The 15,368-nt window shown below is 47.1% G+C and overlaps 1 protein-coding gene across 2 annotated transcripts in view; it reads right to left on the bottom strand.

Moving 5' to 3' along the window:
• Positions 1 to 15,037, bottom strand: part of LOC119448567 (Down syndrome cell adhesion molecule-like protein 1 homolog) — a 272,760-nt gene extending 257,723 nt beyond the window's left edge. Inside the window, exon 1 of one of the 2 annotated variants that reach the window (XM_049665462.1) lies at positions 14,442 to 15,037. In XM_049665462.1, coding sequence (XP_049521419.1) covers positions 14,442 to 14,544 — 103 coding nt within the window. In that variant the 5' untranslated portion in view covers positions 14,545 to 15,037. The remainder of the gene's footprint in view (positions 1 to 14,441) is intronic. The other variant, XM_049665461.1, reaches the window with a different exon arrangement.
• Between the last annotated feature and the right edge of the window lie 331 nt (positions 15,038 to 15,368).

Raw genomic sequence — 15,368 nt, 5'->3', positions numbered from 1 at the left:
GAAGTGGTTACTAAGCTTCTTCGACTTGGTGTGTTATTGCCCACAGACTTCTTAAGTGTTGTTTGCAGACAGTCTGCAAGAAGTGCATGGCCACAAGTCCGCAGATGCACGTAGACATTCTGATGAGATTATAGTAAAAAACCAAATCACTTACTTATCTGGGTGCCTTTCAATATGTAACAGGACTGCCGGAATCAGCAGTGCCGCAGAGATTCAACCTGTGTTGCCTCGCCCCCTTACATCATCATCATCGTCGTCATTACCCCCGTCACCGTCATCATCCCTTCTACAACCATTATTCTCTAACGCAGAAATGCTGGTTAGAGTATGCTAGATCAGGCCGAACTCTGTGTCTTTCCTTTAAATGAATCGTCTCTTTCTCCTTTTATCTGCAGACTTTCTATATCTACAAATTGGCAAATTCAGTTTTGTAAGCAACTACTCGGTCGTGTCACCCGCGGAGGCGGCTGAGTGGCGGTGGCCTTCTGTTGCTGAGCACGAAGTCGCAGGTTCGACTCACTGCCGAATTTATATAGGGGCAAGAATGAGAACATACTTGGGTACTTAATTTAGCTGCGCGTTAACGAAAGCTAGGTGATCTGAATTAATCCCACGTCACCATCTACGGCCTTACCTTGTGACGTTAAACCTGATAATTTGATTTGATTTTAGTCGATCACGTCATTGTGAAAACTGAAGTAGCTTCTCTGGGCATGAAATTGCGGAGAAAGAGGAAAAAAGGGTAGAACAGAACGACCACTAGTTTAGATTTAGAGTTTGGTTCATGTTGCGCAATTTCGATTCAGCAGAAGCACTAATTTGAGTTATCCATCGAATAATCACATATTGTGGGAGTGCCTCGCCCCCTCCCCCTTCGGAAACCCAGTACTTGCAAAATTACCATCGAACAAGCGACCCTACAGTTGGGAGGAGTGGACTACTCCCTCCCGAAAGTTAGCCATACATGGTGGCCGCTTGTGTGTGTGTGTTTGCGTGCGCGTGTGCGTGCGTGTGTGCGACACTAACATGCATGACTAGCGAACCGCTGGCCATATCATCATCTACAACATCATCATCATCGTCATCAGCCTATATTTATGTCCACTGCTGGACGAGGGCCTCTCCCTGCGATCTCCAATTACCCCTGTCTTGCGCTAGCTGATTCCAACTTGCGCCTGCAAATTTCCTGACTTCATCACCCCACATAGTTTTCTGCCGTCCTCGACGGCACTTCTCTTCTCTTGGTATCCATACAAGTCTCTACTTCTCCATCTATTACAGTGCTGTTAGCTTTGAAAGTGCCCTCACATAGTGGAGGCACACATTCGTGCCTTTTCGAATGATGAGTGCAGCGAATTCCGCATGAGTAAAAATATTTCCAGGAGAGAAAGAGAGGAAGAGAGAGAATAAACATCTTTATTATGTGAATGTAGCTTTGTAGACGCGCCCTCATTCCAGAATGCCTTGAGCTCAGGCCACGTCGTGGAGCAACACTTATGTATTTCCTGCAACAAGGCGACCATTAGGTTGGTGTTGCACTTCATTTGCATTTTTTTTACTTCAGCCCATACGTCATTTTCAGCTTACGTGGAGAGCTTGTGGCTTGGACAACGCCCTCTAAACACTGTACCCCGCTAAAAATTTGCTCTTTTTTTTTTTGCGTGCTGAGTGATGTCGGCCGGATCGTGCGACATTGCCGAGGCCAAGCACGCAGTGTCGCTGTCGCCCGGCCAGCTTCGGTGGCTCTGTTTAGGAGAGCTCCGCTGTTAAACTTCCACGAGCGGTGGCCCAAGGAGTGGTCAGAACGGTGGCAGCTGCTGCGATCCGCCGTAGCGGTGACCCCACAGGCTACAGTAAGGGGGGTGGAAGGCCCCGGAGGCGGGCATTTTTTCTCGCCGGCTGTTTCTCCCGTTCAGGAACGGTGTTGGGGGAGATCACAAAAGATAACACAATGGTCCCTGTGTAGCGCAGGAGACCGCGTGGCGTCTCCTTGCGCATATACCGTAGTTACTCGCGTAAAGACCTTACCCCCCCCCTCTCCCGATATTCCTCCTCTACACACACACACACACCTCAGGTGAAGAAATTGAAGATGGGGGCAGTTTGATCAACTCCGACACCAGGTCAAGCTAAGTTTACTGATGGCGATTAAAAAAAATCAAGTAAAGAACATTCATAAACTCTTTTTTTTTGCGTGATCCATGTGTGATTGTGGAATATGTGTAACATTCACGCCTTAATTACATTGTTTAGCGCAAAACAACGGACACAAGAAAGACAACAGGACAAGGCACTTGTTCTGTTGTCTCTCTTGCATCCGTTGTTTTGCGCTATATAAACAAACTAATTATGGATTCGCACAAACTAGCCCGCCAACGCATTGTTCACGGCTCAGTACACGTTTTCAGAAAGTAGCCACAAACCCTACTTGCCTTAGCCTCATACGCATGAACAGTCCATCGAGTGTCCATAGGCACTTCTGCGTATCGACGGTTCATAGAGAAAAAGTTTAAGCCTCGAGCAAACATAGCTTTTTATTTATTTTTATTTATTTATTTAGATACCCTAAGGGCCCACAAGGGCATTACATAGGGGGGGGGGGGGGGGGACATAAAGCAGAACACAATTTTCACAAATGAAGGAGCATCGCAGGTGGTAAATACAGCACTTTGGGGTACAGCAAGCCGTGAAACATAATAACCAGGTAAATATTCTTACAAAATTGACACTAAGCGAAGCAAGAACAAAATAGCGATAGCGAATAAGTGCTCTGGGAGAGAAAATAGTTACTAAAAGTGCTCGGATTGTAAATACGTTAGTAACGCTGAATGAAATAAAGAAGACTGTGTTATCGTGGCAATTCTGGAGGGTAACTCATTCCATTCTTTTATTGATAAGGTTAACGGCAAATTTTTGTACTTTTCCGTCCGGGCGAAGATAGGGTTAACTTTGTAGGCATGATCGATGCGATGTGAAGTATGAGGTGGCGGTAAAATGTGTGACCGGGCAAATGATGTGTTGCTGTGATACGGTAGTGAAAAAAAAAGCATAATCTGGCGAATTTTCTGCGCATTTCGAGTGGCCGCATGTTCAGTGTTTGCTTCAAAGATGAAACGCTCTGAAATCGGGAGTAGGATGACATGATGAATCGCGCTGCTTTATTCTGGACGGCTTCGAGTAGATTGGTAAGGGTGATCGGGTAGGAATGCCAAATGACTAGACATCCTAGACAATTCCTAGACGTCTAGTTATACCTAGACATCCGGCACAGTTCGTAGAAAATCGTGTATACACTTACCGCGGACTTTAAAATAATTTTCATTTTTTTTGGTCAAGAAAAAAGAAAAGGCCCCACTCTAATCAAGAAATAGAGAGCAACCCATTTACAATTTAGAATATTGGAGAGAAAACAATGTGCTGATCTTATGCGACTAAACGCGGTAGCTGCACAGTGGCAGACATGGAGTACGCTCCCTCCCGCCAGAGCCTCGGTGTGCGCGGAAGGAGTGTACCCCCCTTCTGCTGTCTGGATGGCTAGGGGGTTAGGGGGGCGGGTGCGAGCTGTCCGCCACCCACCGATGCACACAATGCCGGGCTTGGTGGGTAGGTAGGCCAGGTAGCACATGCGAATTCCTCTTCTAGCAACCCCCCCTCGAGCACCGTCGGGCTCCCTCCTGTGTTCTTTGTGCCACGAATTTCAATGCGCGGTTTCGCGGCCTCTTTCGGCGCGCCGTTGCAAGGCCATACGCGGGTTCATTTTCGTTGTCCGGCGTACAGCGAAATAGAGTTCGCAGGCATGTGGTGACCTAGGCAGTTAATAAGAGCAGGGGCATGAAAACGAACAAGTTGTGGCTGTTTTGGGCCTGTTGCAGACGCTTGTGACGTATAACTGCCTACCTTCGACACTACGGCGCTGTTTATTGATCAATTGGGTTGGAAATTTCAAATGAACACCTGGGCTCTAGAGAGAGGCCGTAGCGCAGGGCTCCGGGGCGATTTAAGCCACCTGGTATTTTAATGCGTCCCCTAAGTATGAAGTACACTAGCGTTTTTGGATGCCGATCTCACCGCTGCGGTCAGGAATCGAGCTCACGACCTCGAGCTCAGCAGCGGAACGCCTTAACCACTGCTCCACCGTAGTGGTTGCGCGCTCCCAGACCGCAAGAGCCTGCATTACGCATTCTTTCACATATATTTACGTGCGATATAGAGCGAGCATGGCCAATAAATAAATAAATAAATAAATAAATAAATAAATAAATAAATAAATAAATAAATAAATAAATAAATAAATAAATAAATAAATTGATTGATTGATTGATTGATTGATTGATTGATTGGATTTAATGACTGGTAGAAACGACAGGTAGAAATACAGACTTTGCGTCAGTTTCACAGTCTACATATTGATGGAGTCGTCGAGATCAAAAGTCTGTAATTTACGGCACGAGAAGGTTGGACCATGTTGACTGTTATGCCTCAGGAAGAGTTATCCATTTGCGCCAGCACTGTTGTCCTATTGGGAGGGCGCATAATATGTCCTGTATTTTAGGCTGATCATGGCCAGAAAGCCTGGATAGTTAACGTTCCGTGTTGAGAGGTTAGCTCTGGCAGCGACAGCAACGGGGATTTCCGAAAGGCCTTTGTATGTGGTTGAACCCCACAAGCGTGGGCCCTTCGCTATTTTCGTCCACAGCCTGTGCGCTCTGCACGCATTACGTGAACGCCCTACGTGAACATCTGTAGTTGCGATATGATCCTGCCAGCGTATCCTTTCGAAAATCGGTGACCGTTTATAGCTTTTGTGGGGCGTCGAATAGTTTGCAGTCGCTTGGTTGCGCCTGATTTCAAACTGAGCTTTGGATGCAATCATCTCGGAGCACATTAGACTGATTTTCAATGCCTAAAGAACGATTCCAGACCTATAGATGAAAGACAGCGGTGCGCGGTGACAGTCTCTCAGATAAGGTTCATTAGACTAAAGCATAGGCTGTGTTTTCGCGAATGTAAGCAACGCCTCTCACACAATCGTGGGAGACTAGTGCACCGTGTCCACATGACTGCTTTTGTTTTCCGTCGTTGCCATTATTGCGCCATTATTCATGTGTAGTGACGTAATCTTACTTCTCAAAACTGTTTTGAGCCCATAATTACACGTTCCTCCCAGTCACTTTATTCACTTTCACTTTATTCCCATTTCTATGCTTTTATTTACAGCAAGCAACGGCAAAAACAAGTTTTAAACAATCGTAATAAATCTTCTAGCATCTGCGGCGAAGGAAAGAGAGAGAAACAGTAAAGAACGCATAGCGAGTGTACATACGTGCGGGACAGAAATGCATCACGTTAGTGAAACAAACGATCCTAGCAGGCGAAGACGCGAGGCATTTCGGCCTTTTCGGCCTCGCATTGTAAGCCTAATTAACTACCACCAGCTCTTACCGAGCTTTTCCGTACACGTTATGTCACGCTAGGAAAAAATGATGGCGTTCCCACGTGGCTTCAGTGTCTGCTAATGAGATTACTTGTTAAGCCTGTCAGAGGGGTACATTAAATTATCGTGCCTGGACGAAAAGCATATCGACATCGTATACACGTGCCTAGCGCGTCTTCTTGTTCTTTCGCGCTTATTTATTTTGTTTTCTTGCTTTTCTTTTTTATATACCGGCGGCAGTGATACGCTAGAAGGTTGACGTGACAGCCTTCGGAGCTTTCATCGCTGTAAAAGCCGCGCAAATTACAGAACAGCTTCCCATTCCGAAAGAAGCGCATCGCGCACCAAAGGGTACGCTAATGGAACGTCTGCTGCACCTTCGAACACACCTCGTGGAACGAGCAGGATAAAAAATAGAGAAAGAAAGAGACAGGTACGTAGTTACCCAGAAGAAATAACTTCAACCTATACAGCGCCGGAGAAGTCGGTAACATGCGGCGGGAGAACGAGGTTTTGGGGGAGGGGCACTTATTTGTCTCTACGGGCCTTTCGTGTCCCATTGCAAGAAAACAGAAACACTTTCGCCGCCACTCAGTCGAGGCAACTTATAAGGCGCGCGCGCGCGCAGCCGAAGTGTCGCAGCTCTTGTCGCGCCGAAGGCAAGGGAAGGCAACACGGGAAAAGCTGACTTACAGGGCGAATCCGGACGTGCCGGCCGCCAAGGCGTCGCCGAGAAGGCGGTAAACGAAAGAGCGGTCGGGTAAGCGCGTATAAAACGAAAGCGCTGCAGTGGCAGTGGAAGAGGCAAAACTATATAAGAAAACGGAGAAACAGGTGTGGCAGGCAGTAAGCGAAGAAAAACGCCGAACCCGGTACGCGTCTCGCTGGCTGAGGAACAAGCCACGGTCCCTCCCACCCTCCTCCTCTCCCCTCGCCGACGTCACGAGGCGCAAACTTACCTGTCGGAGGCACCACACACACAAGTACGCGCACTTTGCGCGGAAAGAAGAAATGCGCTGCCTGGCTTGTCTCGAGCGGACCTTTTACTCTTGCGCCTTTCTCCGTCTATGTTTATCCGGTCCTCTCTTCAGCGCGTTTCCCTCACTCCTTCTCTTTTCCCCCTTCTACTTCAGCCTGTGTTCTTTTTCCTCTCTTCGAGAGTTAGCCCGTCACGGCCTGTGTTAGGCTCAGTTAGCGCTGTGTTTCGACTTGTGTGTGTCCACGCCGCATTAGCGTCTAATTCCTTCGGTAAACTTCCTCAGAGAGAGTATGCAAGGCTTCCCTGGTGGTCGGTGCCTCAGCGGTTCTATCCTCGAAGATTCCAAGCGTTCTTTGTTTATTTATTTCTGATCTCTTACTTTGTAGTTAGGTCACGGGATTTCCCTTCTTTCCCATTTAGTTTCCGAAAGCCGCTGGAGGCTTGCTGGTTGACTAATGGGCGTGCTATTGGGAGTGAATAGGGAAGGCAGTCTGGGAAGGAGGTAAATTGTCAGTGATGGCATAGTGGTCCCGGAAGTCCGTGCCTTTTTTTTCTCTCTCTCTTGGGCTCCTGCACGATCTGCTTTGCTCTTTATGCATTGCTGCGCAAGTTAAGTCTGAAGCGCCATTAACAGACATTCATTTTTAGAATTGCTTTTCCTTGTCGCTACGTTAAAGCATGAAAAGTGTTATCTACTCTGCGATATACCTTAATTCTGGATTCATCATTGTCCGAGCACATGAAGAAAATGAGTATGATTGTGTGATACTAAACTGCTTAAAAAATTAGCCGCTTGTGCTTATTTCATTTCATTTTTTTTCGTATAAGCTTAGCTTCTTTCCATGAGTGAACATATATACAAACCATGCTCTGTATCAACCTTTATAAAGAATCGCACGTAACCAGCATACGCGTTTTTCATGCGCGTGCTCGATCTACAAGCGAGCTCCACCTATGCGTTGCGCGTGATGGAAGCGCTTCTGGCATTCTTAAGAGCCACAATTCTCAATAAGGCTTTTATGCCTTCATGGAATTTGCTCCGTCTCATGTTGCGTCCCTTCTCGATTTAGAGTCGCATCTTCACTCACTCACTCACTCACTCACTCACTCACTCACTCACTCACTCACTCACTCACTCACTCACTCACTCACTCACTCACTCACTCACTCACTCACTCACTCACTCACTCACTCACTCACTCACTCACTCACTCACTCACTCACTCACTCACTCACTCCTGTGCATTGTTCCCATACCGTTTAGAAGAAAATAAATTTAGGCGCAGTCGCTTGTGTCCCGTCTGCTGTATTAACGCGACCAGCATTATTTGGGAACTGCACCCAGTTTACGGTGTTTATCTAACCTCCTTCATATACTCCGTATGCTAACTTGTTTACTATCTTGGGTAATTAGGTATGTGATGGCTACTGTCTTGCCGAGCAGAAAACATGGGCAACTGGATATGTGCCCGGATAGAGAACTTGCTGCTGGCTGCTGTCTGGCCTAGTAAACAATTTAGGTCAGTGGGTATGCGCCACTAGATATGTGCCCGAACTGACAACTTCGGGACTACGTATGTGATATTGGTATGTGCCCACTGTTGGCCAATCCACTAGAGCAGGTGTCCCAAGGTGACACCGCAGGTGTATGTAGTCTTAAATATATTAAAGCAATAGCACCCCATCCGCAAGACACCTCCGCGTCGAACGCGGATGCTTGGTGGATAATAGCCATCCCAACAAAGTTGTGGCCAGGATACTAAGTATAGCGCAGGTTTCTACGGAGTTTCAACTGGTGCTGTGTCCGTGGCATCATTTGGCATTGTGGTTGGTAGCGAGATTGCCAGTTCGTGTGTCCACTGATGGATCCATAAGGTTTCGTAGTTCAAGTAATACTTGAAACACGAAACCTAATTTTTGTATACCCGTGCCATATTCCCATGCTATGTAGCATGGGAATGTGGCACGGCTATACAAAAATCATCATTATAATCATCATAACATACATAAAATATCATCACCAATTACACCCCCATCATAAGAAATATTGCTAATCGCATTAACGTCGCAAATAACCTCCAAAGGATGGATGCGTCCGCCAATTTCTAGGCGTCAGAAAGCTTCGTTTGTATTCTTTTATGCAAGATGTGCAATTATACTGTTTGGTCACTGCCGTCTGCGCATCGTGTCTCTGTCTTTCGTCTGGCTTTGCGTTGTTGCTTAATTAGTTGTCAAGGAGCGCTTTAATTGCTCTTTAATTGTTGGGAGGAGAGCCACGTGCTTCGTTTCAGCTCTTTTCACTCGCAGTTGCGAGCGGTTGCCTGAGAAGGAGCGCATTCGTAATAGTGGCCACGAAAAACTGCTTCCACGAAGAGCCTCCCAAGCCGGCTCCAATGCCCGCAACCCAAGAGCTCCCAAAGCAGCAGTGGGTGTGATGAACTCTTCTGATTAGCACAAGCGTCGCTGCAACAAGAGATAATGTAAGAGGGAAAAGCTCGTCGGCGTGTCGGCTCATCGCTTGATTGTGTTTTCTTGTAGACGGCTCGTCGTATATACTATACTTCCTGTATGTGGGTGCCGCGTGGTTTTGTTTTTCTTATTTTGCAAGCTGTACGTTGAAGCACGAGTGAAGAAACTGTGGCCACACTAGTCTCGTGCTTTGAGTTCGTCCTGAGTTAACAGTTCGCCTTCCGCACTGCTTGTTTAGGGGTAGTTTTGTCTTCGCTGGAAGAAGCCAGTCTATTGTTGATGGTTTGGCGCCTGTATTTTGTGCAATACAAAATTTACAAGCAACCACTGATAAAAATGAATATTTGCCTGACACACAAAGTTTTTTATTTTCTCCGCAGCTTTTTTGGAAGTAATTAGGTGAAGGATTGAAAAAAAAAATCACTTGGACACATGCGAGCCAGTCGTATCGCACACTTCCCATTTATGTCGATTGAAAGAGCCAAACAAACATTCGAGACAAACAAATTATGAAAATGATTTTCTCTTTCTGAGTGCAGATAGTTGCGTAGAATATCAAGTCACACCGCCTATAGTTTCACGAAGCTGGAAAGGCGACAAGAGAACTTCTCCGTTGCCCGTCTTCTGCCCTCACAATAAGCCTAACCTCACCCTTCGAACCACCAGAGGTAAAAAAAAAAAAAAAGGACAAAGAGCTCGCCAATAAATGTGAAGTACGACAGCTTTCCTTCTTCCGAGAGCCTTGTCCAATCCCGCAGTCCTGACAGCTGGTGATTGCTTTTCTGCCTCCGCGCGTGTGAGCGGGCTGCCTTGAACTTAACTTTGTCAAAACTGCCAAGGCCGGAGCCCGGCAAAAATTTCAGCACTCCTCTCCTTCTCCAACTTCAGGCGCGGCTCTTGAAGGGTCAGAACCATGGACAGTAAAGTTGCCAGCAGCCGAACTTCACATCTCTCTTTATTTATTTGCTAAAAATCACGACGTTCGTCAGAGAGACAGTATTGGGCTGTTCCTAGCGTCTGCAAGCTTTTCTACTTTCATCTGATCTAACTATAGCGGCGTAGGCCACTAACCGGTGATACGTGTATGGGTGTGCTGACCAGGTGTTTATTTTGAGACTACAGGAAATGTTTTGATATTTTCCATATCAACCTTTGTCTCTATCAGTTTCGATTTCTTTGACAAATGTTACGTACACATACCCGGCGCAAAAGTACATAAATAAACCATTGTCAGTCACGGTCTCGTCGGCGTTTTATTTTCTCGAAATTTCTGCTTCGAAAAACAGCCGGCCGTAAGTTACAGCACGCTATAACCAAGTCCGCTGCATTGTAGGCTAATGTCTTCTTTACAGCACAGCTCCATAGCTCCCGGAGACAATAAATAAGTGAAGACGGAGAGACGGTAAAAAATGTAAATATTTATTGTAAGTTTGAGTATCGTTTCTCCGTACGCGAGAAGCGCTGTAGAATGTCGACGGAGCGAGCACGAGGCGCAGTTGAAGATGGACGCTCAGATCAAAGTGGCCAAGGGCGGAAGCGAGGCTTGGGGTAGCGAACAGCAAGCTGAAGGGTCGACCGAAAGCACTTTCCTAAAAGACACCCCTGAGAGCACTTCGTCGGTGTCGAGCCGAGTAGCGTGATTTTGGCTGCAACGCTCTCGGGAAGCCACGCGCGTGCTCGTTAAAAAGAAAGAAAGAACGAAGAAGGAGAAGTTAAAAAGTGCGGCCAGTTCGCTGTTATATGGCAGGGATATGTGCGATGTTTTTTGCGCATGCCATTCTGACAAAAGGAAGAAAGAAAGATAGCAATACCGCCGTGAGGAGTCGTCCGTAGATCGTAAATACGTTTTATCGCGAACTTTCAAAAGTTGCAAAGCCGTTTCTTAGAGAAGATCATTACTCCGCGCACCCTGCGAACAACAGCAGGAAAGAAAAGTGTTTATCGATCTATCGGTATAGCTGCGAGCCAAGCAAAAGAACGCTTGACGAAGGAATTGCGGTCACTGACCAAATCAAGGTTAAAAACATACAGAGACTTTTCGGGACCCGTACGGGTTCCTTGATCATATATACTGATCGTAGACCATATACCGTATATATGCTGATCGTAGACCGACAACGTCTCTGTGTGTTTTCCACATTGACTTGGTCAGTCACCGCAATTTTTTCATCATGGTACCTGACCAGACTAACTTTAGTCGAACTCTTGACTATAAAAAAACTCTTATTGGTTCAGATTGCTCGGGCATTTAAATCAATCACCAGTACAGCCGCACCCCGATAGCTGCGAAAAAATGATCGGACCGTTATTTGCGCTGCCATTATCCGCGCCATCATCATCATCATCATCATCCCCGATCCTGGGCATGCGCCCATGGCACGCGGCCGGCTTGTAGCCACCGCACTTGGGGCCTAGCTGTGGGCGTGTGTGTGTGTTTGTTCTATCATTTGATTGTACACGCCGCGGTGACTTCGTGGTGCGTACGGGATATAAGATATACTGTGCAATGATTTTTTTATTGTCTTCTGTCGTGTTACGAGCACATCGAGCAAAATTAACTTCATCCATGTCTCAATTCGGCTGTGTCATGGATTAAACACCAATGAATCTGCCCATAACTCTTCTCTAAAATTTTGAATGCTCAGCAGCAGAACACTTGTACGATACGAGAAACTGTGACGTGACATGATCATCATTTTTACGGAAAGCTGTTACCGCAGACGGGGCTCAGCGCCAGTGGCGTTTGCTCCTAAGCAACAGGACGCGGGTTCAATTCCCGACCACAGCAGCGGCATATATCAATTGGTGGCGGTAAAAGAACGCCAATCCATCACAATTGGTTCAGCTGTATGAACACGCTGTATTTACTTTGCTTACAAACGTTCGGTCTTGACGATGCACTTGCGTCATACTATTACGTATGCATACAGCTCAGAGACGCACCGGACGTTTATTACAGAATGTTTAGAAACACTAGAGCTATTTCCTTGCCCCATTTAGTTTCCCGTCTTGCGCATCCACATTTGCCTGCATGCCGATGCATTTGACGATGGCTATCGCTATACGAGTACACTGTAAGCACGGTAACCTTCACAACGATGGCAATTTTCATTCAACCAACACTCCCTGCCCTAAATAATGGTAATATACCTTAAGTATTTGAAATACTAAGACTAAAGTAATGCGAGGCCTATCAATTGGGGCAATGCAGTACAATTTTCAGGAGCCTACAACATGAGGCTACGACACTTGGAGTCATGTGAGCGCACGTGTAACATAACACTTGCCGCTGACGTTAAGTGCACGATGCCTCTGAAAATTTTAGTAGCGCTTATAGTACTTTCCAAAGTAAGTCCAGTTTATGCACAAAGGACAGAATCAGGATCGGTAGTAAAACACACGGTAACGTGGCAGATTTCACATGCATGATTTCTGAAGACCGTCTTTAACAAGGCTTGCCTATCAATAGACGGTGCCTTGCATGGTTACGGCCACCGAAAAAATCATTTTGGAAGGGTGTAATGTATATATATATATATATATATATATATATATATATATATATATATATATATATATATATAAACGAGAGAAGAAGGGAAACTGAGGGGCTTGACTTTTGGCAATCATGACCATATAGAGCAAATGGGAAGCATCGGGGAAATTAGCTGTTGTTTGTGGGTTCAGATCCCACCGGCGGCAGGTTATCTTTTCGTCCACTTTCATTTCCCTTTATTAATTGCTACATTTCCATTTCAACCATGGCTAATTTCCTCGATGCTTTCCTTGGCTTCATCGTCGGTTGATCTTATGTGGTGATGACTAATATATATATATATATATATATATATATATATATATATATATATATATATTAGTTTATAGGCAACAAATAAAATGATTAATGTTATGCCCTTATACACATATTACAGTATTACGTCTTCTTAAATGCAGCGTAATCTAAGTTGTCTGTAGATTGGCATAACTGTAATTATGTAAATTTTATTTCTTCCACTATCACAGATGTTAGGCGACAGTTCTCACGAACCACTTTTGAGAACAAATGATTTCATGAAGCCGGACAAAAAGATCACAAAGTTTCTCTTCAATGTTCTTCACAAGCAGCTCGCATCTTCTTTATCAAGCCGCTGCAGTCTCTTTGGATCTATACTACTCGCCGACCACTAGGCGTCTTTATGGAGAAGTTTCGTTAATCTGAAGCTAGATTGCTGTTGCATGGCAACCACCTTAGCCTCGACCTTTCAGGCTTTTCATAGCAGGTGCCTCGCTTGCAGGCTTGGAACTTCCCATCTACAAGCGCACAAGAAAGCATGGGCACCGACGCACTACAATGCTCGGCATTGTCACGAAGCTACGATGTTTCTGTCGTTGATAGGCCGTCACTTGGAAAGCCTGTTGTTCAACTGCCTGGCATGCTGGTTACCGGCTACTGTGTTCCATTTGCTTCCACTGTTCGTGAATTCGTTCGTTAGTGAATTCCTCTTCCGCGAAGATCGTATTTCGCAAGATGCGCTTTTTATTGGTCGGTGCCTTGGTTATGCTTTATGTCGCTAATCTGTATTTCGGTGACCTATACTCCAATAACCTGTATTGACCTGAAGCTGTCGTTCTAAAGCCCCCTGACGTTTGCTTAGCGCACGGGTTATCAGCGACGGCGTCCGGTTCTCTCTGCCGTAATCAATACATTTGTGAGTGAATAGCCCTTTATCAGCAATGACAAAAACCATTGCATGCATTCGAGTACAGTGTTGGTTTTTGTGTATGCAGCAATAATTGCGGCGCATGATGCTGCTCCCGTCAAGTCAGGTTAGATTAACTACTTATCACTTATTGCGAGAGTCATCGGTCGCCTCTGTGGTGGAGCTGTACTGGCGAGTTTTACCAGAGGCCCTAGTAAAAGACTGTGGGGCTACTAATCAGGTCACATACCTTAATTTGGTATGTTTAAAGGAAACTTCCACTTCTTCAGTACTTCTTTACTGATGCGCAATGGATTACGAAGGCTGAATAATTTTGGCAGGGCAGTATTTCGTATTTGCTTATATAATTAATCAGCTTTTCAAATGCTAGGTTCTGCCATACTCTGATTTTATTTGCAGAGATGTCACCCCAGCGACCTTTATGTAAAGATAACAAATTTTTGCCGGATGTCCAAAACTCAACATGTCCGCTATGTGGGTGTGTATATCGCGGGCGTGCAAAGCAGGGCCTTTGAATCGAAATGCAAGGCGCCAAGAACGGTAAAAATGATTCGCGGCGCCTGACACGCAAAGGCTTCCACTTCTGCTCCCTGGCACTTTCTTCGTGATCTATCAAAGACCCCCACAATGCCTGGCAAAAGCGATTGTGCCACTCCGCCGCAGAAAACCAGACACTGGACTGGTCCCGGTCACAAGCTCCCTACGGGCCCCTAATAGCTTGCCTCGGTGACACCACCTTCCTCGAGGATACATTCTCCAGACGCACAGTGAGCTACGCGAGCGAGGTCAGATCACAGCTCCAGCTAATCGCAAGCAGCGGCAGCAGTGCTTCACTCACCTACGCAAAAGAGAAGTGCCGCCTGGCACAGCAGAAGATACCACGCTGGGGATCCGGCCCAGAAAGTGGTCGCCGTCGCACCGTGTCCCGTTAGCGTCTTCATGCTTTCTTTCTTTTTTTTTTTCTGCACTGCCGACGCTTTGCTGGTTCAGGGCGCGTTATCCATTATTACCGGCTGTCACGCCGCACAGAAGCACACGCACGCGCACGCACATGGTTCTTCCGGGAAGGAGGCCACAGAACCACGCGAGACTGGAGCGAAGACGCCGCCTTCCGCGGCCCCGATGAGAGAGAAGAGCAGGAGCGGACAACAACGGCAGCGATCAGAACGCGCTGTGCCGTCCGGGGAAGAGCGAGCGATGCCACCGCCACTCCCGCCGCCGCCGCCTCTTCGACGACGACGCCGCTGGTCCCGACAACGACGACGCGATCAGCGGCAGAGCGGCCGCCGCCACCGTAGCCGGGTGGGGTGGGGGGCTCCGGGTTGGAAAGAGGAGCGGAGCGGCGCGCGCGCGCGAATGTAGCGGCGGGGGCTCCTCGGGTCGCCCGACGGCGCTGGGATGATTCTTCGCTCCGGACCGCCGCTCTGGTAGCGACATGCAGCACGCGTCCCCATCGACTCGCGCGGAGCCCCGGAGAAGGAGGAGGAAGAGGCGGTTGAGAGCGAGGGCTGCCGCGTGCGTGTCCCTAGCGAGGGGAGGGGCACGGCTTCGGCGTAGTTCACCTAGGGAAACGTGCCTAGGGATCTCCGCGCTGAGTCCTGGGGAACGCGCGAGAATGGTTCCGCCTCCTCTCCACCTACGCATGTCCCTCCCACTCGGATATATCGATGCCTTTTTCCCTGAGCGATGATACCTTCTTGCCCTTTTCTCTTCTCCCGAAGTTGTGGGTAACAGGCTGCGTCCCGTTTCGGAGTTTGGGGACGAG

Source organism: Dermacentor silvarum, chromosome 4 (assembly GCF_013339745.2).
Source record: "Dermacentor silvarum isolate Dsil-2018 chromosome 4, BIME_Dsil_1.4, whole genome shotgun sequence".
NCBI classification, from domain to species: domain Eukaryota; kingdom Metazoa; phylum Arthropoda; class Arachnida; order Ixodida; family Ixodidae; genus Dermacentor; species Dermacentor silvarum.
The sequence above is the reverse complement of the archived record's forward strand: the minus strand, read 5'-3'. Positions and strand labels throughout refer to the sequence as shown.